Source organism: Pelophylax lessonae, assembly GCF_965119305.1.
Source record: "Pelophylax lessonae genome assembly, chromosome: 5".
Classification (NCBI taxonomy): Eukaryota; Metazoa; Chordata; class Amphibia; order Anura; family Ranidae; genus Pelophylax; species Pelophylax lessonae.
In genome coordinates, this window is record NC_138772.1 from 184,749,075 (window position 1) to 184,775,461 (window position 26,387).

General features: G+C 40.6%; 1 protein-coding gene across 1 annotated transcript in view; it reads right to left on the reverse strand.

Moving 5' to 3' along the window:
* The window catches only part of CNTNAP2 (contactin associated protein 2), a 2,507,009-nt gene that overhangs the window by 157,249 nt on the left and 2,323,373 nt on the right, over positions 1–26,387 (reverse strand). The window contains exons 17-18 of the mRNA XM_082257542.1: positions 24,391–24,609; positions 5,444–5,680 (exon numbers count right to left, since the gene is read on the reverse strand). Coding sequence (XP_082113668.1) covers positions 5,444–5,680; positions 24,391–24,609 — 456 coding nt within the window. The remainder of the gene's footprint in view (positions 1–5,443; positions 5,681–24,390; positions 24,610–26,387) is intronic.

Genomic DNA, 26,387 nt, shown 5'->3' on the forward strand with positions numbered 1-26,387 from the left:
GAAGGTTTTTGTCCAGGATATCCCTGTACTTGGCCGCATTCATCTTTCCCTCGATTGCAACCAGTCGTCCTGTCCCTGCAGCTGAAAAACACCCCCACAGCATGATGCTGCCACCACCATGCTTCACTGTTGGGACTGTATTGGACAGGTGATGAACAGTGCCTGGTTTTCTCCACACATACCGCTTAGAATTAAGGCCAAAAAGTTCTATTTTGGTCTCATCAGACCAGAGAATCTTATTTCTCACCATCTTGGAGTCCTTCAGGTGTTTTTTAGCAAACTCCATGCGGGCTTTCATGTGTCTTACACTGAGAAGAGGCTTCCGTCGGGCCACTCTGCCATAAAGCCCCGACTGGTGGAGGGCTGCAGTGATGGTTGACTTTCTACAACTTTCTCCCATCTCCTGACTGCATCTCTGGAGCTCAGCCACAGTGATCTTTGGGTTCTTCTTTACCTCTCTCACCAAGGCTCTTCTCCCCCGATAGTTCAGTTTGGCCGGACGGCCAGCTCTAGGAAGGGTTCTGGTCATCCCAAACGTCTTCCATTTGAGGATTATGGAGGCCACTGTGCTCTTAGGAACCTTAAGTGCAGCAGAAATCTTTTTGTAACCTTGGCCAGATCTGTGCCTTGCCCCAATTCTGTCTCTGAGCTCTTCAGGCAGTTCCTTTGACCTAATGATTCTCATTTACTCTGACATGCATTGTGATCTGGAAGGTCTTATATAGACAGGTGTGTGGCTTTCCTAATCAAGTCCAATCAGTATAATCAAACACAGCTGGACTCAAATGAAGGTGTAGAACCATCTCAAGGATGATCGGAAGAAATGGAAAGCACCTGAGTTAAATATATGAGTGTCACAGCAAAGGGTCTGAATACTTAGGACCATGTGATATTTCAGTTTTTCTTTTTTAATAAATCTGCAGCAATGTCAACAATTCTGTGTTTTTCTGTCAGTATGGGGTGCTATGTGTACATTCATGAGGAAGAAGAATGAACTTAAATGATTTTAGCAAATGGCTGCAATATAACAAAGAGTGAAAAATTTAAGGGGGTCTGAATACTTTCCGTACCCACTGTATGTATGGACTTGGGTTTTTACTTACCTAAAGCTTATTCTTTTCATGCTGAAGAAAGAAAAATGCAATATATTTTACGCACACATCCACTCACAGCTAGTATCTTAGATTGTAAGGCTTGCAAATTTAAAGATAATCTGTAAGGCTAGAAATATGGGTCCTGCCAGTGCTGAGTTATTTTGATCGGAGCAGACTTTCGTGTGTTTATAATGATCTATGTCTGCCACCCTAGTGCATCAGTGAGCTGGAACAAGCGTGCAGACAAGAGTTCTGTTTTTTCACATTTCACTGTCTGGATAGTTTCAGGTCAATAAATTAATATATAGTGAAACCAAGATCCAGCCAGCACCCTTTACAAGAATCCAGAAAGAGCCAGCATTAGGACCCATAAAAAGTGGCCATCAGTGTAATATTTTAAAGTTCTATTCTGGCATGTTCAATTTAATCACTATACTGTATATAAAGATGGGCTGGTTCCATGCCCATAATTTCATAACTATAAGATAACTATTCTGACTTAATAGAAATAAATATTATTGTTACCAACATATATGACTCAAATCAGAGCATGGTTAAAATGTATTATTATATCATACAGTATCTCACAAAAGTGAGTACACCTCTCACATTTTTGTAAATATTTTATTACCGTATATATCTTTTCATGTAACAACCCTGAAGAACACTTTGCTACAATGTAAAGTAGTGAGTGTACAGCTTGTATAACAGTGTACATTTTCTGTCCCCTCAAAATAACCCAACACATAGCCATTAAACTAAACTGCTGGCAACAAAAGTAAATACACCCCTAAGTTAAAATGTCCAAATTGGGCCCAAAGTGTCAAAATCTTGTGTGGCCACCATTATTTTCCAGCACTGCCCTAACCTTCTTGGGCATGGTGTTCACTAGAGCTTCACAGGTTGCCACTGGAGTCCTCTTCCACTCCTCCAAGACGACATCACGGAGCTGGTGGATGTTAGAGACCTTGCGCCCCTCCACCTTCCATTTGAGGATGCCCCACAGATGCTCAATAGGGTTTAGGTCTGGAGACATGTTTGGCCAGTCTATCACCTTTACCCTCAGCTTCTTTAGCAAAGGCAGTGGTTATCTTAGAGATGTGTTTGGGGGTCATTATCATGTTGGAATACTGCCCTGCGGCCAGTCTCCGAAGGGAGGGGATCATGCTCTCCTTCAGTATGTCACAGGACATGTTGGCATTCATGGTTCCCTCAAAAAAAATGTAGCTCCCCAGTGCCAGCAGCACTCATGCAGCCCCATACCATGACACTCCCACCACCATGCTTGACTGTAGGCAAGACACGCTTGTCTTTGTACTCCTCACCTGGTTGCCGCCACACACGCTTGATACCATCTGAACCAAATAAGTTTATCTTGGTCTCATCAGACCACAGGACATGGTTCCAGTAATCCATGTCCTTAGTTTGCTTGTCTTCAGCAAACTGTTTGCAGGCTTTCTTGTGCATCCTCTTTAGAAGAGGCATCCTTCTGGGATGGCAGCCATGCAGACCAATTTGATGCAGTGTGCGGCATATGGTTTGAGCACTGACAGGCTGACCTTCCACCCCTTCATGTCTACAGCAATGCTTGCAGCACTCATACATCTATTTCCCAAAGACAATCTCTGGATATGACGCTGAGCATGTGCACTCAACTACTCTGGTCGACCATGGCGAGGCCTGTTCTGAATGGTACCTGTCCTGTTAAACCACTGTATGGTTTTGGCCACTGTGCTGCAGCTCAGTTTCAGGGTCTTGGCAATCTTCTCATGGCCTAGGCCATCTTTATGTAGAGCAAAAATTCTTTTTTTTTTTGATCATCAGAGAGTTCTTTGCCATGAGGTGGCATGTTGATCTTCCAGTGACCAGTATGATAGAGTGAGAGCGATAACACCAAATTTACAACACCTGCTCACCATTCACACCTGAGGCCTTGTAACACTAATGAGTCACATGACACCAGGGAGAGAAAATGGCTAATTGGGCCCAATTTGGTCATTTTTACTTAGGGGTGTACTTACTTTTGTTGCCATCGGTTTAGACATTAATGGCTGTGTGTTGAGTTATTTTGAGGGGACAGCAAATTTACACTGTTATAGAAGCTGTACACTCAATACTTTACATTGTAGCAAAGTTTCCTTTCTTCAGTGTTGTCACATGAAAAGATATAATAAAATATTTACAAAAATGTGAGGGGTGTACTCACTTTTGTGAGATACTGTACATTACAAACACCGTCCCTAATGATATTCCTTACCCCATTGCCCTTATGTATACTTGTTTAAATCTTCTTAATATGATTGAGATCTTCTTAATCCTTAATATGATGTTAGTATAACAACCGGTGTATAGCATAATTTTGGCTAATGTTGGAATGGCATCCCATTTAAATGGACCTTGGGTGTTTGCTTTGAGAAATATATGTTGGTAATAGTAAGATATATTTGGTTTTACTCATATATGCATTTCTTTGTGGTACTTGTAAAGTCTGAATATCTGTCTCAAGTGTGGTCAATTTATTCACTTGCAGGCTTCTAATAACTTTTATTATTCTAGGGGGGTCAGTTTCTAGTTCTATGCCTCTCACCTAAGGCAAATGTGTCATGATCTACGTGCAATACAGGGGAGTTTTTGTGCTGGCGTCAACAATATTCAATAAACTCTGGGCTCCCAACCCCCATGTACCCCATGACACAAGTTTTCAGACACAGAGAGAAGACTGGGGTGTAGTAGACACCCTCAGGCCTTTTTCTGCTCTCCTCCCCCATCTTTCCTTTTTCCCCCTTTCCTTTGAATACCCTGGTAGTTTTCTAGTCATTCTCCTTACTATATATGCTTTCACTCCAACATCCCTCTCCCTTATCCCTACTATACTTTTAAACCCTATAAGGTTGCATTGCCTATTAAAATGTGTAAATTAAGAGAGATCACCATGTAGACAGGTGCTTGGCTAGAGGCAGAGAGTGATTTAAGACACTGTGCTGCAGTGCTCTCTGTGCTCCCAACCTGAGAAGGCCTGAACAGGTTAACACTACTCTGCCTCCATTCACCAGGGGGCAGCTGACAAGCAGAAGGAGCTCAAGAGACTTGACAGTTGGCAGCATTTAATGATGGGAGATGAAGTTCGGAAAAAAAATTATACAATGGTAGGTAACAGATGATTGGATAACAATTCTCAATAGGAGCTTGGCATAAGGGGAGGGAAAGTTGTATTTTTTTTAAGATTGAATACCGAGGAAGCCGAGGTGTGACCATTGCTGCTCTGTGTGAACATCAATCTGCCACAAGCCTGCGACCATGTGCTGAGGAATGTAGTCACTCTAGGCAGATCCAAAAGTGAGCTGACATCTGAACAGCGAGACCCCTGTTGCTGTATCAGTGATGGGAGAACACTGCTGCCATTAACTTCTTGCTGAAAGCAGCGATGGAGTACATAGGGACTGGCCATATAACTAGCAGCCTTATTTACTACATGCAGACTTTACTGGGACTGTACTCATGTGTGCCACTGTAAAGATTGGGCCCCAACACTAGCCAGCTAAAGAACTAGGGCTAAAGACTGCTTGCTTAGATAGCTGCTTCAATAAAACTTTACCTATTGTCCATAGTAAGAGGTACCTCTTTAGGGAGTTTTAAATGTTATTGCATCAACTCATATAGAGTGCACTCTAAAGTGTATATAGCCTACTGTTTACAGAGAATGATTGCAGTATTAATTATCACTGTTGTTACTGCTTTCTAATGCAATTACTTATCACTGACTTTGTAGGTTTCTAGGTTTACTGTTGTTTGGCTACATAGAACTCTATTCTCGTGGCTAGTGAACATATTGTCTACTGAACTGTGATTGAGGTAATCCTTTACTTACTCATTTATGTGTTTATTACTATTTACTGAAACCCGAGATAATATATTTACCACTAACCCGCCTGATGCTTGCTTTTTGATACTGAACTTTAGTTGTGTGCAGGTTACCTATATTTGTGCTCCTGTTAGCAGGGCAGTATCCATTTGCTTAACCTGGAGTATCAGTGGGGCTGAGGTTGTTTTGCAGAGTTGATGCCGAAGAACAGAGAACCCAATCTACCAAGTGGCTCCTGCAGGGTTGGACCTACAACAGTCATAAGTATCATGTACATTGTACTCTATATGTCTGATGTATGTTGACCTGACCAAATATTTGGATTGTTACTTTCTCTAAAAAAAAAAAAAAATTCTAACAAAAAAACATTATTTATTAAACGTTGGAGGGTGACTGATACTACTGAATATCTGAGATATTTATTTAGGTAGAATTTGACTTTAAAATAAAGAGGCTCAATTAATAATGTTCCAAGTTTACAACTTACCATTAATACAGTTGTTTCCGTCATATGCAGTTCTTGAACAGTCGCATGTGTAACCCTTGTAGAGTTCATTACATGTGCCTCCATTTTTGCAGAGATTTTTAAAACTGGTACAGTGTCCTGAACAGCCAGGCTTAACACCTTGGGTTGCCTTTGCTCTTTCTTCCAAATCTAAGGGAACGCCATTCACTCTCAATGCACGAATGCATCCCAAGAATCCTTTCTGGTCTCCAGCAGCACCTTTGTGTTTAAATATGAAAATATTAAGTTAGAAATTAAATTGGTTTTAAATATTGATACAATATTAATTCTTGTCTTACATTTTTTTATATTATTTGGATGATTGCACCTTAAAGCGGAGATAAATCCATTGATTTAATAGTTTCAAAAAATAGGCAGTATGGAGTTTAGAGTGACAGTGACTGGCAGCCACTGTGATAGACTGGTCTTGTGATGCTATTTTTATTGTTATTATTCAGTTCTGTAGCCAGAAATACAGTTATGCTCAAAAGTTTGCATACCTTGGCAGAAATTATAAAATTTGGCATTAATATTGAAAATATGACTGATCATGCCCAAAAAACTGTCTTTTATTTAAAGCGGAGTTAAACCCATTAATTTCATAGTTTAACCACTTGCCAACCGTGCCATAGCCCAATGATAACTACAGTGCATTTGGCTAGTTCTGGGAGGGCGTACATTGGCGTCCTCCCGAATTCACCCTTTCCGCACGCCCCCTGGGGCGCACACCCGGAAGTGTCCATGACGGTCGAGTCCTCCGTTTCCAGTGTATCAGGGACATTGACAGCGGTCATTTAACACGTGATCCCTCTGTCCAATGATCTTATGCCACCCTCATGAAGTCTGTTTCTGATTTTTTGGTCAGAGGCATTCACACCAGTGGCCTGCTGGTCATTTTGTAGGGCTCTGGTAGTGCTCATCCTGTTCCTCCTTACACAAAGGAGCAGATACTGGTCCTGCTGATGGGTTAAGGATCTTCTACGGTCCTGTACAGCTCTCCTAGAGTAACTGGCTGTCTCCTGGAATCTCCCCCCTGCTCTTGAGACTGTGCTGGGAGACACAGCAAACCTTCTGGTAATGGCACGTATTGATCTGCCATCTTGGAGGAGTTTGCACTGCCTGTGCAACCTCTATAGGGTCAAGTTATCGCCTCATGCTACCAGTAGTGACACTAACCCTAGAGACTGACCCTAGCTAGTGAAAAACAGTCAGGACAGGAGTAGTAAAAAAATGTCAGCATTCACCTGAAAAACTATTTCTCTTTTGGAGGTTGTCTCCTTGTTGCCCATCTAGTGCACATTTTGTTAATTTCATTAGCACTAAAGCAGCTGAAACTGTTTAACAACCCCCTCTGCTACTTAACTGACCAGATCAATATCCCAGGAGTTTAACTGACTTGATGCTATACTCTGATTAAAAAGTCTTCCTTTAATTTTTTTAAACAGTGTAGTATATATACATCAATTTTCACAAATAAGAGCAAGAAAAAAATCATCAATACCAGCAAATGTGCAAATTACTATTTCCACCTTTAGTTGGTATTGATACCTTTTTCTTAAAACTATTTGTGAATTTTGATGTATGTATAATATTTTTTGTTATCAGTGAGTTTTAACTATTTATTCAGGAGCACAGTGCACATGTTGATTGGTGATCAGTTTCATTTTCACAGCAGCTCTAGTTAGGGTGGTAGATAGTTGTGCAGATTTTTTATTTGTATATTTTTTGTTAAGTGTACAAATCACAAAACTGACTGAACTGTATTACAAACCATTTGATCGGTAACATCATATACAATTATGTGCATGAAAACATTTTGAGGTTAGTGCAGTTTGAATTCAATCATCATCATAGATACAGCCATTAACAATAGCTGCCTGCTACAGGGACAAAGCAGAGGCCTTTGCCGCTTTTAAAGTTTTACTTTATTGCGGTGACTTTTTAAAGAAAAACAAAGTACCTTCTTATCAACTTTACATTTCAATTACAGTAATCAATCTTAAATCCTAAGCATGGTTACAAGATATAATAGAAGAAATTCCTCACTATGGCCTGTTCAGTAACTCGGCACCATGGTAATGGATTCTTATATGACAAGGCATTAGAGAATTTACATAATGTTCTCTTTTCTTTGGAACTGAACATTCAAGCAAAGAAATGAATATTGTGATTTCTTCCTCTCTTGTAGATATGTACGCAGAGTGGCAAAGGAAAAACATAATTCGAAAATGCAATCATCCATCCAACAACTGATACTTGTACACTGTATCAGGCATATTTATCCAACATTCTGATCTGCAAGGATTAAAATGAGTGAGAAAAAGGTTTTAACCAGATTTGAGGAAGATTGCACCATTTTGATGGGAATTTCTGACTTCCAAAAAAGCCCCATTTCCAATACCTGGTGTCTTTTGTTGGGTTCACCTATACTGCCTTGCATGCCCCCAGATCACTTTCTGTACATACCTGCCCACTACCCAGAGAAAATTGGACATTGTTGTGTCATCAGACTTACCCCACCCCCGAAAAAAAACACCGCTAAAGCACAGTATTCACGTTTACTGGAAGCTAGATATTTCTGGTTATTTCTAAACACTGGCACCTATTGGAGTCAAGGAGGTTGATTTAGTAAAGACAAAATAAATAGGCTGTTGACTTTGCTAAAAAAAGTTGCACTTTGTAGAAGATTTTTCCCCAGAGCATAATGCAAAGAATACCCAATCACGTGCTAGAAAAATAAAAAGACATAATTTTAGCTTGCACGTGATTGGATGATGGAAGTCAGCAGAGCTTAACTTTTTTTAACTAAGCTCTGGGGATAATTCCCTTACAAAATGAAAAATGTATTTGCCTTTTGCAAATCAACTGCAGGGTGATAATACACTAGTTTTGCTGTACTCTCATATTGTTTTCATTTATCACAGTCATAGGCAGTGCATTTGCTTGTTGACAGTGTTCATTACTAGTAACCATTAATTTTTATCTTTGTTAATTATAAGTGCAGAAGAACTTGCAAAGTTATCACTATACTTCACATACAGGGAGGTAGGAATTAGGCATGATCGGTTAAGCTGGTCATTCATAAATCAAAATTTGGCTGGTTCAGCACGGATTGGCCAAATTTCGGTCTATGTAGGGGCACTGTGAGAAGAGAAGAGAGAGGTTGAGGGGCCACCTGAGTGTAGTATTATTATACAGCCTTTATTATCACATGATTAAAAACACTCACAAAGTTTAAATGATAAAAGTGCTCATAGAACTCACCCCCAAGAGGTCCCGCTGTCCTGCATGCTCGGGGCTCACAGCACCTTCTACCGGCTATTAGAAGGAGCTGTAAACTCAGAGCGCGTAGCCCACTCAGTTCCAGCCCAGACTTGCAACCCTCCCGGTGACATAATTTCTGCCCATGCGTTCCACGCTTGTTCAGCGTGAGACTTTCTGGACTCACAGGGGCCTCTGTGTCTCCACCCATCTCCTTCCAGAAATGTAGATGATACTGGTTGAGCCTGCAGGACTGGGGGACCTCTCAAGGCTGAGTACTATTGATGAGCACTTTTATCATTTAAACTATGTGAGTGTTTTTAATCTTGTGATAATAATAAAGGCTGTGCAGTAATACTACACTCAGATGGCTCCTCCCCCTTTCTCTTCTCTTATATAATTTCAAAGTTAGACATACTCTTAGGATGGCTGCCACCAATAGTTATTCTTAAATGACATACTTATGGAGTGAGCTCAGCTCCTTGTATATATAGCTATTGGTTTAGAGACATCACAAAGTTTCTTTGTGTGCTTTTTGGGTATGCATAAGGGGGGAGATCAACTAGAAAAATGTGCCAGTGCAGGATATCATCCCTATATTAAATACACTACTCAAAAAAATGAAAGGAATACTTTGAAAACACATCAGATCTCAATGGGGAAAAATATCATGCTGGATACCTATACTGATATGGACTGGGTAATGTGTTAGGAACGAAAGGATGCCAAATCGTTTGATGGAAATGAAAATGATCAAACCCCAGAGAGCTGAATTTAAAGACATCTTGAAAATCAAAGTGAAAAAATGATGCAGCAGGCTAGTCCATTTTGCTGAAATTTCATTGCAGCAACTCAACATGGTATTCAGTAGTTGGTATGGCCCCCAAGTGCTTGTATGCATGCCTGACAATGTGGGGGACATGCTCCTAATGAGACAACAGGTGGTGTCCTGGGATATTTCCTCCCAGATCTGGACCAGGGCATCCCTAAACTCTTGAACAGACTGAGGTGCAACCTGGCAGTGTCGGATGGACTGAAACATAATGTCCCAGAGGTGTTCTATTGGATTTAGGTCAGGCCAGTGTGGGGGCCATTCAATGGTATCAATTCCTTCATCCTCCAGGAACTGGCTGCATACTCTCACGACATGAGGCCGGGCATTGTTGTACACCTGGAGGAACCCAGGACCCACTGCACCAGTGTAGGGTCTGACAATGGATCCAACAATTTCAACCCAATACCTAATGGCAGTCAGGGTTCCATTGTCTAGCCTGTAGAGGTCTGTGCGTCCCTCCATGGATATGCCTCCCTAGACCATCACTGACCCACCACCAAACCGGTCATACTGAACAATGTTACAGGCAGCATAACATTCTCCATGGCTTCTCCAGACCCTTTTATGTCTGTGACATGTACTCAGGGTGAACCTGCTCTCATCTGTGAGAAGCACAGGGTGCCAGTGATGGACTTGACAATTCTGGTGTTCAATGGCAAATAGCAATCAAGCTCCATGGTGCCGGGCATTGAGCACAGGGCCCACTAGAGGACATCAGGCCCTCAGGACACTCTCCTGAACCTGTTTCTAAATGATTGGTCAGAGACATTCACACCAGTAGCCTGCTAGAGGTCATTTTGTAGGGCTCTGGCACTGCTCATCCTGTTTCTCCTTGCACAAAGGAGCAGTTACCGGTTCTGCTGATGAGTTACGGACTTTCTATGGCCCTGTCCAGCTCTCCTAGAGTAACTGGCTGTCTCCTGGAATCTCCTCCATGCTCTTGAGACTGTGCTGGGAGACACAGCAAACCTTCTGGCAATGGCACGTTTCGATGTGCCATCCTGGAGGAGTTGGACTGCCTGTTCAACCTCTATAGGGTCCAGGTATTGCCTCATACTACCAGTAGTGACATTGACCCTAGCCAAATGTAAAACTCATGAAAAACAGTCAGAAAAGATGAGTAGGGAAAAAATGTCAGTGACCTCCACCTGTAAAACCATTCCTGTTTTGAAGGTGGTCTCATTGTTGCCCATCTAATGCAAATGTTGTTAATTTCATTAACACTAAAGCAGGTGAAACTGATTAACAACCCCCTCTGCTGCTTACCTGACCAAATCATTATCCCATGAGTTTAATTTACTTGATGCTATACTCTGATTAAAAAGTGCTCCTTTAACCTTTTTGAGCAGTGTATATTGCAACAAAAGGTAGGTAATGGGATTTTAAATACCCCTCCAGTTATCACACATGTACACTTATGTAAGAAAAAATGTGTACAAAATCTTTATTTTAAACAATAAAATATTTTAAAACAAGTATCAAATTGTCATGGCTTGCCTACTGGTACCAGCAAAACATTATCCACCACTACAAACATGTATGGCTGTTTGTAGAGATGAGGAACAAACCTTAAGTTCCTCATACTACCACACCATGTGGAAACTCTGGAGTCTGTCTGTATAAAGACTCTGGGGATGATCTTTCTCCAATGAGTTGGCGAGACTATACCTTACTGGATATTCCACCAGAACATCTCTTTATACCGTGTGGTCTAGTTACAAGATGCATGAAAAATATATAAACTGAAATTTTCCAGAAAAAGAGCTCTACTCTGGGGAAGATCTTTCTCCCATGGGCCAGCAAAACTTTACCTTACTGGATTTTGCACCAGTACATCTCTGTATACAGTGTGGTCTAGTTACAAGATGTATGAAAAAAATATATAAACTGAAATCTTCCAGAAAAATAATCTACTTTTGCGGTCATATACATTTAGGAGGTCCTGAATAAGTGGTCATGATTTCCAGAAAAATAATATACTATTGTGATCATGTATATTTAAGAGGTCCTGAATAAGCGGTCATTTCCGCGAAACATGTTGACCCTAGTTCCTCATCGTGACAAAGAGCCATACATGTTTGTAGTGGATAATGATTTACTGGTTTGTGTTTTTAAAAATTTTATTGTTTAAAATAAAGATTTTGTACATATTTTTTCTTACATAAGTGTACCTGTATGATCACTGGATGGGTATTTAAAATCTCATTACCTACCTTTTGTTGCAATATTGCTTAGAGACTTGCTCCATTTTGGGCATACATCCTCTGTGCGCTGGATTTCTCCTATTTTATTGTAGGGGCACTGTGGTTGAACAGAAGTCGATCTACCTATCTACTTCTGTTCAGCCAACCTGTTGTAAAATTTCAGCTTGGTCAGCACTGCAGGTAGCGCTGCCGCTGATCGGTGATTTCTGATAATGGGGAAGTCTCCCTGCTGTCAGAATAGAAAGAGACAGTAGGAAGGATTCCTTCATCCACCTTAAATGTGTGGATAAGGGAATCAGATCAGTTTTTCTTGTTCAACCCTCTGGTTGAACAAAAAAAAACAAAAAAAATGAATCATCTATGGCCTGCTTTATTTAGTGACTACAGTAAAAGTTAGGGAGTGCAATTACCATTTTTTAGGGAACGAGTTATGAGGGTTTAAGGTAGTTTTCTGCTTGTCCTGTATGTTGTACAACAACCTGTGTTCAGCTGCTCAAAATGTAAGGCTTTTTTTTTTTTTTTTTTTTTACCAATGTAGTTTAACATTGGACACTAACCATGGTGTTTTTTTCCCCAAATGGAAAAACAAAAAGAAACTCACATCTCACACATACACTCTTATTTTTAAATACGTTCTCACATAAAAAAAAAAAAATACTATGTATGGTTCAAGCGATGATATAGTGGTGGATAGGATGTCTCAAACTGGGTTTTAACCGAAAAGTAGACCTTAGTGGAGGGTGGTGGTGTTAAACAAAACTAACCATAAAACACACATTTGGGTACCTCTACTTTTAAACAGGATACCAAAACCCATAACAGTTTCCTGTAGTAAATGCAAACTAGCCAGCAATGGCAATGTTGTCTTCCTCCTCCCCATCTTTCATCAACCCCATTTAAAACTGGTAACTAAAATAATTTTACATCATCTGGAAGGGATAGGTGTTACAAGCAGCCCTTATGCTACACATGGTTTCCTCCACCACCAAAAAATCAAGTAAGCCTTCTTTTCCTACTTTCTCCCCTCTGGTCTGCAAGCACCAAGCAACTATTGTGGCATATCTGAACAAGGAACAGCAACAGATGCTCAATAATCCCACTGTCTACCAAATAAACATCCACCTGGACATCGTGCTAGTGGTAAAGCAGCTGCTTTTTCCAGTTAGACAATTCTTTAGCTCCTTTAGAGACTCTTTAACTTAAGCCTAGTACACATAGTCGAATGTCGGGCGGCATTGGCCGGTTCAATAGAAACCAGCCGACATTCGGCACCGTGTGTATTACAGTCGAATCGTAAGAAATCGGCCGTTCTACCGGCTTCTGTCGAAGGGGCATGAATAAAAAAGGTCTGCCAATCGGCTCCCGATCAGCACTCTCAGCCAATAGATGAGAGCACTGACTGAAGTGTTCTTGCGGGGGGGCAACCACTTGTTAGAGCACAAAAGAACAGCTGTACTAGCATCGGATAATTGCTCCTCCTAAGCTGTCAGTTTTTTTTTTCGCTCAGCCCTGCTGGGTTAAACAAAAAGAAAAAATACTAGTATGCACTAGGCTTTAGTCTGATAAGCGAATACTGAGCTACAAATATTTCAGTAAACTGCCCTTGTGGTGTTTGCAGTCTTATCTATAGCCAAATACATAGGACTACCAACACACTTAAAAGGTAAAGTAATTAATAGCACTTGTCTTTCTGTGCCCATTGGGTAAATATGTCAACTGGCTGCAACATTGTAACAATACCTAATAATACCTCCAGAAATGGCAAGGTCATGTTTAGGGATCAAATACAGTGCCATATTAAACTTCGTGAAGGCCCCTAGGCAGTAAAAACATTTGGGGCCCCGCTCCCAGATTTCTGGAGGTTACTTGTGCCTTAGCTCTAATGGGATAACATTGATTAAGTAGTGTGCATGTTGGCAACTATATAGATGACCATCACTACTGTACATTACACATATGTAAGTTATACCAAATTTTTGTTTTTCAAACTGACCAGTTAAAGAAGATAAGCTTTAAAAAGACAAACTATAATGTGAACCTTAGGTCTATGGTTTATGTGCATTTGTTATGGGGTAGATTACATTAATACAGTATTTCCTGTAAAGCAGGGGTCGGGAACCTATGGCTCGCGAGCCAGATGTGGTCCATCCACCACCGGCCACCTCCCTCTTCTCCAGGCGGCAGCGCGTGGGTCAGCATAGAGCCAAGGGAGGTCCTGAAGCGACAGGTCAGTCAGACTCGTCAGTGTAAAATATTTTGCGTTCTGTGCTTCCCCTGTCTCAAGTAATTGCAAATACTCTTTCAGAAAGAGTATTTGCAATTAATAAATTGAGACAGGGAAGCACAGAAAGCAAAAAATTATAGGCTAGCCTGCACCTTCTTTTTTATCTTTTATTCACAGTTTACAGAGGCTCCCAATACCCTCACTAAAGAAGTGCTGCAGGCCTGCAGCCGTATATACAGTGGAATATTTTAATAACATTTCCACATACATTGACATTTTTGCACATACGGGCTACACATCCACTTTCTGTTTGCGCTAAGGTTATTTCTCCTTTCCATTGTCGTGCCCTGCAAATTGCACTAGTGTGAACGGGGGAAGTCAACTTTAATATTTCAGGTCCTTTAACCACTTCAGCCCTGGAAGGTTTTACCCCCTTAATGACCAGGGCATTTTTTGCAATTCGTCACTGCGTTACTTTCTTAAATAAAGTTTCCTGACCCCTGAAATATAGTGTATGGCTCTCACGGAATTACATTTGAAAATATGTGGTGTTCGTGGCTCTCTCAACCAAAAAAGTTCCTGACCCCTGCTGTATAGAGTCTTTAAAGCAAAGCTCCACCCAAAAGGGAAAGCTCTGCTTGTTCGCACACTCCCCCCTCCACTGCCACATATAGCACTTTTTTTTGGGGGGGGGGGCCTGATTTTGACAAGTACCTGCTCCCACTTCCTGGTAAGACCGCCGTACAGCGATCTGCGTCATGTCAGGCCCCTCCTCCTTCCCCCGCTGCCTTCTGGAACACACACAGGTATGGGACCATTCCAAAAATGTAGCCCGACTCATGCATGCACAGTAGAAAACCGTCTGTGAAGCCTGAAGACTTGCAATTCTGGCTGACAAAGAAAAGTGACCAGCGCTATGAAGTACTAAACATAGAGGATATTAAATATCATGAAAGTAGGTGTAAGCTGCCACCAACCAACCCTTGGGGTGCAAGGGTGAGAATAAAGTGATAGTGCGTGGAGATTGGTACCGGCGCTACCTATACGCGTAAAAACCAAAAAGTGCAGCGCTGAAATCAGTATACAATTATATAGCTGAAAAGCTCATATAAAGAAAACAAAAAAGGAGAGGGGATAATGTCCAAATGAATAGTCCCAATATTAAGTGCAGAGATGTGAATCCACGTGCAAAATAACTTTCTTCCAGTGACACCAGGGAAAAGTGTAGGAAGGGGACACCCTTGTGCTCAGGTATAACAAGCAGCTTACCGAAATTCCGTGGCTGCTCAATTTAATGAGACAGCCTCTCCCAGCTAGTAGAAACCAGTAGGTCAACCGATATCAAGCTCAGGTGCTTTGAAAGACTCCAAAAGCCGAAAGCTGTTTCCGGTGTGTTGTTAAACGGATCACATTAATATGTGGCACACTTGGAACTTCTCATATACTCCATTGAACGTAAAGCCATATGTAGAAAGAAACAGAGGCCCATAGCGTAATCCCATAAACCAATAGGTAAATTTATTAAAAAAACTACTTACAATTTAAAAGACAAAAACAGGCATGTAGTATGTGCCGGTCATGGATCTAACCGCGGCGCCCAGAAGAAGTCTTTCTTATGACGTAACGTTGGCGATCCCAGACATAAACGTCCACACGCCCCCCAACGAAGCCGGCTGTTTATCCATATGCTGATCTGGAGACTTGCGGGACGCCGCGGTTAGATCCATGACCGGCACATACTACATGCCTGTTTTTGTCTTTTAAATTGTAAGTAGTTTTTTTAATAAATTTACCTATTGGTTTACGGGATTACGCTATGGGCCTCTGTTTCTTTCTACATATGGCTTTACGTTCAATGGAGTATATGAGAAGTTCCAAGTGTGCCACATATTAATGTGATCGGTTTAACAACACACCGGAAACGGCTTTCGGCTTTTGGAGTCTTTCAAAGCACCTGAGCTTGATATCGGTTGACCTACTGGTTTACTACTAGCTGGGAGAGGCTGTCTCATTAAATTGAGCAGCCACGGAATTTCGGTAAGCTGCTTGTTATACCTGAGCACAAGGGTGTCCCCTTCCTACACTTTTCCCTGGTGTCACTGGAAGAAAGTTATTTTGCACGTGGATTCACATCTCTGCACTTAATATTGGGACTATTCATTTGGACATTATCCCCTCTCCTTTTTTGTTTTCTTTATATGAGCTTTTCAGCTATATAATTGTATACTGATTTCAGCGCTGCACTTTTTGGTTTTTATTCTATTTTTTGAATCACTGTTAGTTGATTTTGTGCCAGCTGCTCACTATTGTTCTTAATCATTTGGTTTTCTGTCACATCTAGCGCGGAAATTTTTCTTCTATTTATATTGCTACCTATACGCGTGACTGATAAATCAAAAAACATGGTGCACAGTGCAAAATAAGAAATACCGCAAAGGTGAGTGTATTTAACAGTGCTACCCAAACTAATTATGGGTGTAATATTGTGGATTAAAAATGACCATAAATAATGTTAGAAATTTTTATTATTTAATTAAACAGTGCAAGTATAAACAATGAGAAAAAAGCTGTGCGTATGAGTGAAAAACTCAAAATAAATCCTGAAGGTATAATGACTCCTCCCAACAGGAGTGAAAGCCTAAGTGATGATAGACAGTGTCTGAGTCGGCTTGTAGGTGTCAAAGAACTGGGTCAGTATAAACCAGAACCTCAGTTTTTTATCCAATGTAAAGTGAACACCAGAAAAAATAATAGATGAATGAATAAAGAAAGGTGCGTGTGCTCTTCCAAATAAACCACTGGGTGGCGTACTAGTAATACGACCTGTGTATGGTCCCAAAGACTTGTATGGTTCTGGGGTTCAAGCTCCACTTCTGGAGGGCTGTGAGCTGATGATCTTGCCCTAAAGGCTCTGACAGAGATAAAACCCCATGAAAAAATGCCAAGGCAGTGGTGTAGAAAAAACTATGTAAACTCACTCGTTTGGCTGATGAGGATCAGAGAAAAGCTCGCGCCGGGAAGCTTCCGCGTTCCACGGCCCTCGACTCCGTACCCGGAAGTGACGTTCAGACTTCGCCCTACGCGTTTCATCAGAAGGACATCAGGGGGCGCTCCAGTAGAAGTCCTTCTGACAAAACGCGTAGGGCGGAGTCTGAACGTCATACGTCACTTCCGGGTACAAAGTCGAGGGCCGTGGAACGCAGAAGCTTCCTGGCGCGAGCTTTTCTCTGATCCTGATCAGCCAAACAAGTGAGTTTATATCGTTTTTTCTACACCACTGCCTTGGCATTTTTTCATGGGGTTTTATCTCTGTCGGAGCCTTTACATTGGATAAAAAACTGAGGTTCTGGTTTATACTGACCCAGTTCTTTGACACCTACAAGCCGACTCAGACACTGTCTATCATCACTTAGGCTTTCACTCCTGTTGGGAGGAGTCATTATCCCTTCAGGATTTATTTTGAGTTTTTCACTCATACGCACAGCTTTTTTCTCATTGTTTATACTTGCACTGTTTAATTAAATAATAAAAATTTCTAACATTATTTATGGTAATTTTTAATCCACAATATTACACCCATAATTAGTTTGGGTAGCACTGTTAAATACACTCACCTTTGCGGTATTTCTTATTTTGCACTGTGTACCACGTTTTTTGATTTATCATTCACACGTATAGGTAGCGCCGGTACAAATCTCCACGCACTATCACTTGCCATTCTGGCGCCTACACCTGAAGCCGATGGACGAATTGGCCAAGGATACCAACATCGCAAGATCACTGGACAGGTAGGTGTCCTTACATTGAAAGTTAGCAGTTACAGTATTTATAGCTGCTGACTTTTATTTTTATTTTCTTTTTTTTACAGGCTGGAACGCCGCTGCAACGTTTTTGTTTCTTTGAGTTGATTCATTTTTCTATCTTTTATAAACAATTTAAGAAAGCTATATTATTGTGACGGAACTGACCCAAAGTGTGCTTCCGTCAATATACCGCTTCCTTCAGTCTTGAACATAGATCTCAGATATTAACCTCAATATACAAGACTAGCCGAGAATAGCTTGTATAGGATCTGGAACCGTTTATTGAACAAACTCACACAGAATATATACCACACACAGGAGGACATCCTCCTCCTGATCAAATTACACCAACAATACAAACTGCACACAGAAACATAATTAACCTGAGCTAATTAACTAGCTATCTGGACAGAAACAATAAGATAAGTGAATGGGAATCCACATCTAGACAATGTTATAATTAACATGCTAATTAACTCAGCACTTAAACCAGCCTGGATGACCAGACTGGCCGGCAACAAGGCTAAAACAAAGTACATTACACATTACCCCAAGTATAAACACAGAACACCTTATTAAACAGACAATAGCAGGAGACCCAAGTAGCAGACTGTCCGTCTATTACGTTGACATACATGGAATCCACATCTAAGCAATGCTTTGATATTTTAGGAGTCACAGACTTCATGGCAACGGTCTACAACAGGCTATAGGTCTCAGTGTAAAGTGGGAATAAATCTTCATATATTTCGTGAGGGATATTGTTGATAAATATTACTGTTCCATTTGAAGTAATCTAAACCATATTCTCAGTGTCTATTAGGTAATTGTCCATCATTTTCTCATTGCCCCCAATAGACACAGAGTGACTTACACATAAGAGGGATCTGGGGAGCTGAGACAGGGAATTCCCAACCTCTCCAAGGCAAGCTGAGTTCCACGGGCCCCCCAACCAAAGTGACTTCTGTCACAATTATGATTTTCTTTCAAGATCAAATTAATTATATTTTGATTAGTTGTCGCAGAGCTATTAAATAGAACCCATAGATCAGTGCCTGCTCTGTCTATTTGGTAATCTAGAACTGAATAAATATTCATCTTTATTGACCATGCTCCCTTCTGCCATTGCTGTATTGTACCTGTACCTGGGGATCACAGGCTAGTTGCTGGTTTACATTATGAATTTAGCAGAAATGAGAAAAAGTAGAACACGGAAGAGTTTCTATATTCCTCCTTTTGTTCTCTGATTTGTATTTATGGTCTATCATAACCATACATACTTTAAACACCTCTAATGTCTGTGTATAAGTAGTTATTGCACTACTAGAATGTTGGATTTCCTGCATCCCACAAATGCTTTAGCAAACAGTCAACCTCTTTGGTGTACTGAGACCATATAATGGCTGCTACCTCAATTATTATTAACAGCATGCAAAGAATAAAACTGAATCATATTTACTGATGTGCCACAAAATGTAAATATGCTCCATACTGCCTATTAAAATATTAATCTTTATTGCTGGTGTACCATCAGGAGGGACTGGTTAATTTTGAAGCCATCATTAAAATGGTATGAAGCACTTCTGTATTTTGATTTAATTATGAGAGTAGGTATCTATTACATAAGACATCCAGATGTTACTGGCAACCATGGCATGTATCAGGGTAAAATGAGTGCTAAGCCGCCTCTGCATACCGGGCTGCCAGCTCCTGCTGAATCACTAGGCAATGATTTAATACACTTCTGTTTTTTCTTTTTCTAATCCCTTCTCTGCTGCAATAGTTTATTAAAAGCTCACATTTGCTTCATTTATAAGCTCTCAGCACTGAGCTGCCTAAATAATATTTGTATGATATTTTTATTACATCATTTGAACCTGAGAAACATATGGCCACTTTATGACGCCTTATAGCAGTCTGCATGCAATGAGAATTTACTCAAAATGCTTTGAACAATGAGCCAGTCAGTGACTTGAACACCAGGTGTAATGCAATCCATGTCATTTATTGATGCTGCTTTTAATTTTGTAAGTGACAAAATACGGACTCAGAAAATTAATCAAAAGTATTTCAAAAAGTCCATCATATATTAGCCCAGTTGTGCTAGTTTTGTTGTATGTTAAAGTACATTTCACTGCTTGCCGATACAGGTACAGCTGCTAGCAGGAGCGCTCCTGGGGGCGCGTGTGCGCCTGCCCTCATTAAAAAGTGGGGAAGCTGTTCCACGGGACCAGCGGTAATCGCTGCCGCCGGTCCCGTGGAACGGCTTCCCCACTTTCTAATGGGGACCCGTGATCGCTCCCCGTTGAGAGAGAACGACAGTTTTCTGTTGCAAACACAGCAGATCGTTGTTCCCTCTTGAATGAACACCTCCTATTTAGGATCACAGGTCTCTGTGTTGATTCCACAAGTCCCTCCCCCATACTGTTAGAAAACACTTCCCTAGGCTCACACTCAACCCTTTGATCACCCCTGGGTTAACCCCTTCCCTGCCAGTGTCATTATCACTGTAACAGTGCATATTTTTAGCACTGATTACTGTAAAAATGTCACTGGTCCCCCCAAAAGTGTACAAAATGTCAGTTAGCGCCAATGTCGCAGTTCCGCTAAAAATTGCAGATCGTTGCCATTACTAGTAAAAAAAAAAAAAAAATCTTTCCCCTAGGTTGTAGACGGGATAACTTTTGTGCAAACCAATCAAAATACACTTATTGGGATTTTTTTTTACCAAAAATATGGAGCAGAATACAAATAGGCCTAAAAGGATTAAAAAATTAGATTTTTTAAATTTTTTTGGGGGAATTTTATATAGCAGAAAGTGAAAAATATTGTTTTTTTTTAAGAATTTTCACCATTTATTTGTTTGTAGCGCAAAAAATAAAAATTGCACAGGTGATCAAATACCACCAAAAGAAAGCTCTATTTGTGGAGAAAAAAAGACATTGATTTTATTAGGGTACAGCATTGCACTACTGCACAATTGTCAGTTAAAATAACGCAGTGCCGAATCGCAAAAAATGGCCTGGTCATAAAGGGGGCAAAACCTTCCAATCCAAAAGTGGTTAAAAGCCAGAATTTTTTTTTTTTAGTTTGGGTTATAAGAGTGAATGGTTAAAACACTGTCAAGTTGGTTTTTGCTGTCTGTGTCCCATTCAAAACAAAGTGTGCATGCCCACACACCAAAAGACCTAGGGAGGACGCCTAAAGTTTATTAGGACTTTGTATGATTGATTTGTTGGGTGTGTGGTTTCACTTATAGGGAAGGGTATATTCAAAACATTTCTCTTGTTACCTCTATCTGTAATGCAGCAATTCGAAGGAGTATATTGGGGAGGTCTCAGATTTACCTGCCCCCAAATTTCCTCCCTTTTCAAAGGCACTCCTGGGAAAGTGCCCCTAATCTTTCTATTCTAACTGGACCCAAAACTGTCCTTTGCTGTTTATTTATTATTTATTTGTATTTATTATATATGCCATCTCAAAAGTAATTTTTCCTCTCATCAAAATATAATTTTCCTGCATGAGTCACCATTTTGTGCAAAACACATCTCGATGTGCGAAACACATCTCAGTCCCATATCAATTTTTATAAATACTGTAAATGTTTAAATTTGCGGATGCTATAAGATACTACTCTAAGTAGGTGAACCCTTCATTAATTCCTAGTGGGGCACGTAATCCCAGCCGAAAGATCCATTTAGCTTCTGTTTTTAATAATCTTGTATAGATCCCCTTTTCTCTGATCCAATTTGATCTGCTGGACTACCCAAAAGGACAGACCATCAACTTTTCCATTATGCTTTTGTAACATATGTCTCACAATTGAGGACAGCAGCCTCTAGTGCTTTACTATACAGGATATGTACAAACCGTGTTTCCCCGAAAGTAAGACCTACCCTGAAAGTAAGACCTAGTGTTATTTTTGGGGAGGGCTGCAATATAAGCTCTACCCTGAAAATAAGCCCTAGTTTAGTGTATGAAAAATCATAGGATGCACTTTATTAGTGTTTTAAATAATGTCCAATGTGTGTTTTTGTAATATAATACTGTGAAATACATTCCTTGCATCGCCGCTCTGCTCTCAGCTGTGTGTTTTTGTAATATAATACTGTGAAATACATTCCTTGCATCGCCGCTCTCCTCTCATACCGGTAGCTGTCAGAGGGGGATCTCAGGTACCATAAAGGTGTACCTTTATGGACTCTTAATGGACTTTAATAGCTCTACCCATAAAATTTCCTATAGAGCTGTTTTCCCTTGTGTATACAGTATATAGTCCAATTTTCAGCCTCTTTATGTTGGTTGTTTTTTATATCCATTCCCATATATGTATTTTATTGCACTAATTCACTGCATATTAACTGTCGTCCATCTGCTTATTAACCACTTGCCGACTGCCCGCCGCAGATATACTGCAGCAGGATAGCTCGGCTGCGCGAATTGCCATACCCATGTGTCGACCCTCGGGCGCGCGATGATTTGAGGGAGGGGAAGCTGATCTGTGGGGCCGGGCACTCCTTTTACACTAATGTGCTGAAGTTTACCTGCACCACGGGGGCAGCGCAGTGCATCTGCAACTTTCCTGGGCTAGCTGTGCTTTGCCATATACTTCTATTATATCCTGAACGTGTGGTGCACTTTCTGAAAGCACATAGAAATTCCTGCATTCAGGAGTTTTGGTGCACTTTCAGAAAGTGCACCAAGCCCGCAGGATATAATAAAAGTCTATGACTAGGTGCAGCTAACGTGCAGGAAAGCTGCAGTTACACTGCATTGCACCCGCGGTGTGGGTAAACCGCAGCACATCAGTGTTAAAGCAGCTCTATACTATTATGCCCAGTGTATTGCTTCATACTCACCTGAAGATCTCTTCTTTCCTGCTGCTGGCACCATTCTGGAGACCGCTAGCCAGGGTAAGAGGAGTGCAGTTGGTGTCACTCCACATGGGACAGGAGCTAGCATTACAGAGGAGGCCTCGGCTTATGTGGCTCTACTACAGATCCAACTTTACAAGTAGTCCATTTGCATTGCACTCTGTTTGATGCCCTGGGATGGCGGGGCAGCTAGCCCAAACCGTGACCTACCAGGCACCTGGCCACGATCTACTGGTAGATCACAATCTACAGGTTCCTTACTGCCGAGTTACAGCAACTTTGTTTTTCCTTTTCTAATAAAGGTTTTAACTAAATGCATATAAGTTGAACATTGTAAGCACTCTTGTCAGAGTTAAATGATTTGTTGCAACCCTCTGTTAAAAGAAATTGAAAAATAACAGACTTACTAGTCGGTTCAACAGGCAACAAAACTATCTCGAAGAAAGAAAATTCATGCTCCTGCGCTTAAGGGGTTGTTGTGTGACTTGGTTTTTTCGAAATGGGACTCAATTGGTTTAGTCGCCATTCTGGCTGTGCTGCCATTCACAACAGGTCAGGGGAACCCAGATAGAACTCTAAAAAGAAAAAAAAATACAGAGGGCGCACCAGCCTAGCGCATTACCTTTGTAACAATTTATTGTGATAAAAACATATACATCATATTCACAAAGGAGATGAAATGGCAGGCGAAAATAAAATTGTAAGTGAGCATGATCCGCTGATGCAAACCGTAGTGGGATGTGTATCTCCAAATGTAGCTTATGTGTTTCGGGGGTTCTCTCGAGAGCTCTGAGGAAGGGGGATACCCCCGAAATGCGTAACCTACATTTGAAAGTACACATCCCACTACAGTTTGAATCAGCGGATCATGCTCAGTGGAGACTTCCAGTGGACTTACAATTTTATTTTCGCCTGTCATTTCATCTCTTTTGTGAGTATGATGTATATGTTTTTATCCCAATAAATTGTTACATAGGCGGTGCACCCTCTGTATTTTTTCTTTTTAGAGAACAAATCTATCTTACAGGGGGGACTCACAAAAACAGACTGCAGCATTAATGCTAATGAGAGACTGCATTGTGTATGTTAGTTTTTAATTTGCCCTTAGTTCCACTTTAAATGAAACAAATATTCTAAGTCAGGAGTTCTTAACTTGCGATATAGGGAATCAAATGATGATGGTATGGGATTGGATCTCTGAAAATATTTTAAATTGTTAAATTACAATCCATCTAATTATGTATTAGATTATTAACAGTGATAGTTAAATCTAGATTATAAACTATCACTGTTATCAATTGCATAGGTCCCTATAGCATTTTGAAAATATACATGCACATCTTTTTTATAAAGCATACATGAGTATGTAACCAAAAAAAAAAAAAAAACAAGTAGTAGTGTTTTTTTTTTTTTTTTTACAAACAATAGTGATGGTCACTATGGGTGAAATCTATTGAAAGCCTTCCCCAATTTGTGGCATCATTTGCTCTAACCAGTAAAATTACAGTTATATCCTGTCATTGGTACTGAGCTGTCCAGGAAACTTTGGAAAAAAAAGTACGCTAAAGAAACATTTTTCACACATTTCACTGAACATGATAGGACAAAACACAAATAAATTTATATCAGTAGACTTATAATACACAACACAAATATGTCATTCTAAATTTATATCAGTAGACTTATAATACACTGATTTCAAAATTCCAAAATGACAGATTTTCTTACCAACATAGAACTGGCTGGTGAGCTCAAGCCGCGTGTGACCATGAGTGGGTGCTTTGCGAATCTGTGGTTGGAGCTGATCGACCTGCAATCTGGCTTCTTTGACATTTCTCTCTGCTCTGACCCGATGCCATTGGTCATCATTCAGTGGAGTGGGAGAGGTAACAATAAGCTCCACAGGGCCATTTCCAACATCAAATGAGAATGACACTTCGGTGTTTGCTGGAAAGAGTATAAACAATAAAAAAAAAAATTATATATATATTTTTTTATCTTCAAGAGTCTAAGACATCGTACATAAATTTAACTTGTGCACAATAAATAATTTTCTTCATGGGGGTAAGGAGTAGCAAAACATCAATGAAATGTGAAAGGAAAAACTTGGGGGTTTGTAAGTGGAGTGGGTAATTTACTATTATTATTATTATACAGGATTTATATAGTGCCAACAGTTTTTGCAGCGCTTTACACAATTAAAAGGGAGACAATACAGGTAAAATACAATCAAAATACTAGAGGATTAAGAGGGCCCTACTCAGAAGAGCTTACTATTCTTCCAAATGCATGTTAGGCCAGAAATGTCAAGGCTGTTTGTATAGTGAATGACATCAAATAAGTCCAGAGACATAGGATGCCCACAGTCTCATTCCTTCATAAATATATGGGATTTAGGATTTCAAGCTTGGAGCTTTAAATATGTGACTGCAGAGTCTGAGATTTTAGAGTATTTAAAAAATAACCAGTGATGCCAAATCCCTGTAGAGCTGTCAACATGTAGCTTCAAGATATCAGCTGCTTTTTTTATGTCTAAACCCAACAGCGTCAATTGTTTGTTGTAAAAACTACCTTCGTGGACTGAGTCCAAACGTAGCAATCATTTTTATAGGTGCACTGCTAAAGTAGAAGCAGGTTTTCCTAAAATCTACTTCCATAAAAAAAATGTGTCAATAATTGTTAAATTAGAACTATGGGCAAAACTTTTTTATTTTTTTCATTTTGGATAAAGTAAGTGAGGGTTATAACCCCTGTCAGATTTTTTTTCACCACCCGTGTCCCATTGCAGAGATTTCCCTTCACTTCCTGTCTCATAGCCAAACAGAAAGTGAGAGGAAAACCCTGCAAAATAAGGGAATTCCTTGGGACCCTGAGGTCACCAGAACTAGTGTCCCCATTGGAAGATATTCCCACTATTACCCTTCTGGTGACAACCCAAAATTTGGGATTCTTATTTACTTTTACTTTTATTTTCAATGATAATAGTAACCAGGACAAATAAAGAGGATGAGTCTCTCTAAGGGGGGCACAGACCGCAATAAATACTGTTCTACAGCAGTAAATAGATGTTCTAATTCCTCTCCACTCCATCCAAAACTAACAAAAAAAGTTTTGCCTTTAGTTATACATTAGGGAAGTCACTGGCCTATAACAGGTATGAAGGTTGTGCCTTCTGACTTTAAGGGTACAGTGTTTGTTCCTGGTCAATATCCTGCTGAAATAGTAAAGCCATACAAGAGGCATGCAAGCTTGGGATCTAGCAGCCTATTCAAGAAAAAAAGAAACAAAGACAGTACCCAAACTTTATGACAAGTTTATTTAACCACTTCCCGCCTGCCCTATAGGCGATTGACGGCGGGAAACTGGTTGCATTATCCTGACCAGATGTCATATGACGGAGGCAGGATAATGCGCTCTGCGTGCCCCCGGGGAGCGCGCAGAGCGGCAATCGGTGATGCGGTGTGTCACTCTGACACTCCACATCTCCGATCTCGGTAAAGAGCCTACTGACGTAGGCTCTTTACCATGTGACCAGCTGTGTCCAATCCCAGCTAGTCACATAGTAAAAAGGAAGTGTCGTTGATCGGCTTTCCTCAGTTCGTGCCTGACAGGCAGGAGTAGAGGAGAGCCGATCTGCGGCTCTCCTGAGGGGGGGGGGTCTCCGCTGGTAATCAGAGCATTGATTACCAGTGCAGACCCTTGGGGGGGGTGCCACTAGAACCACA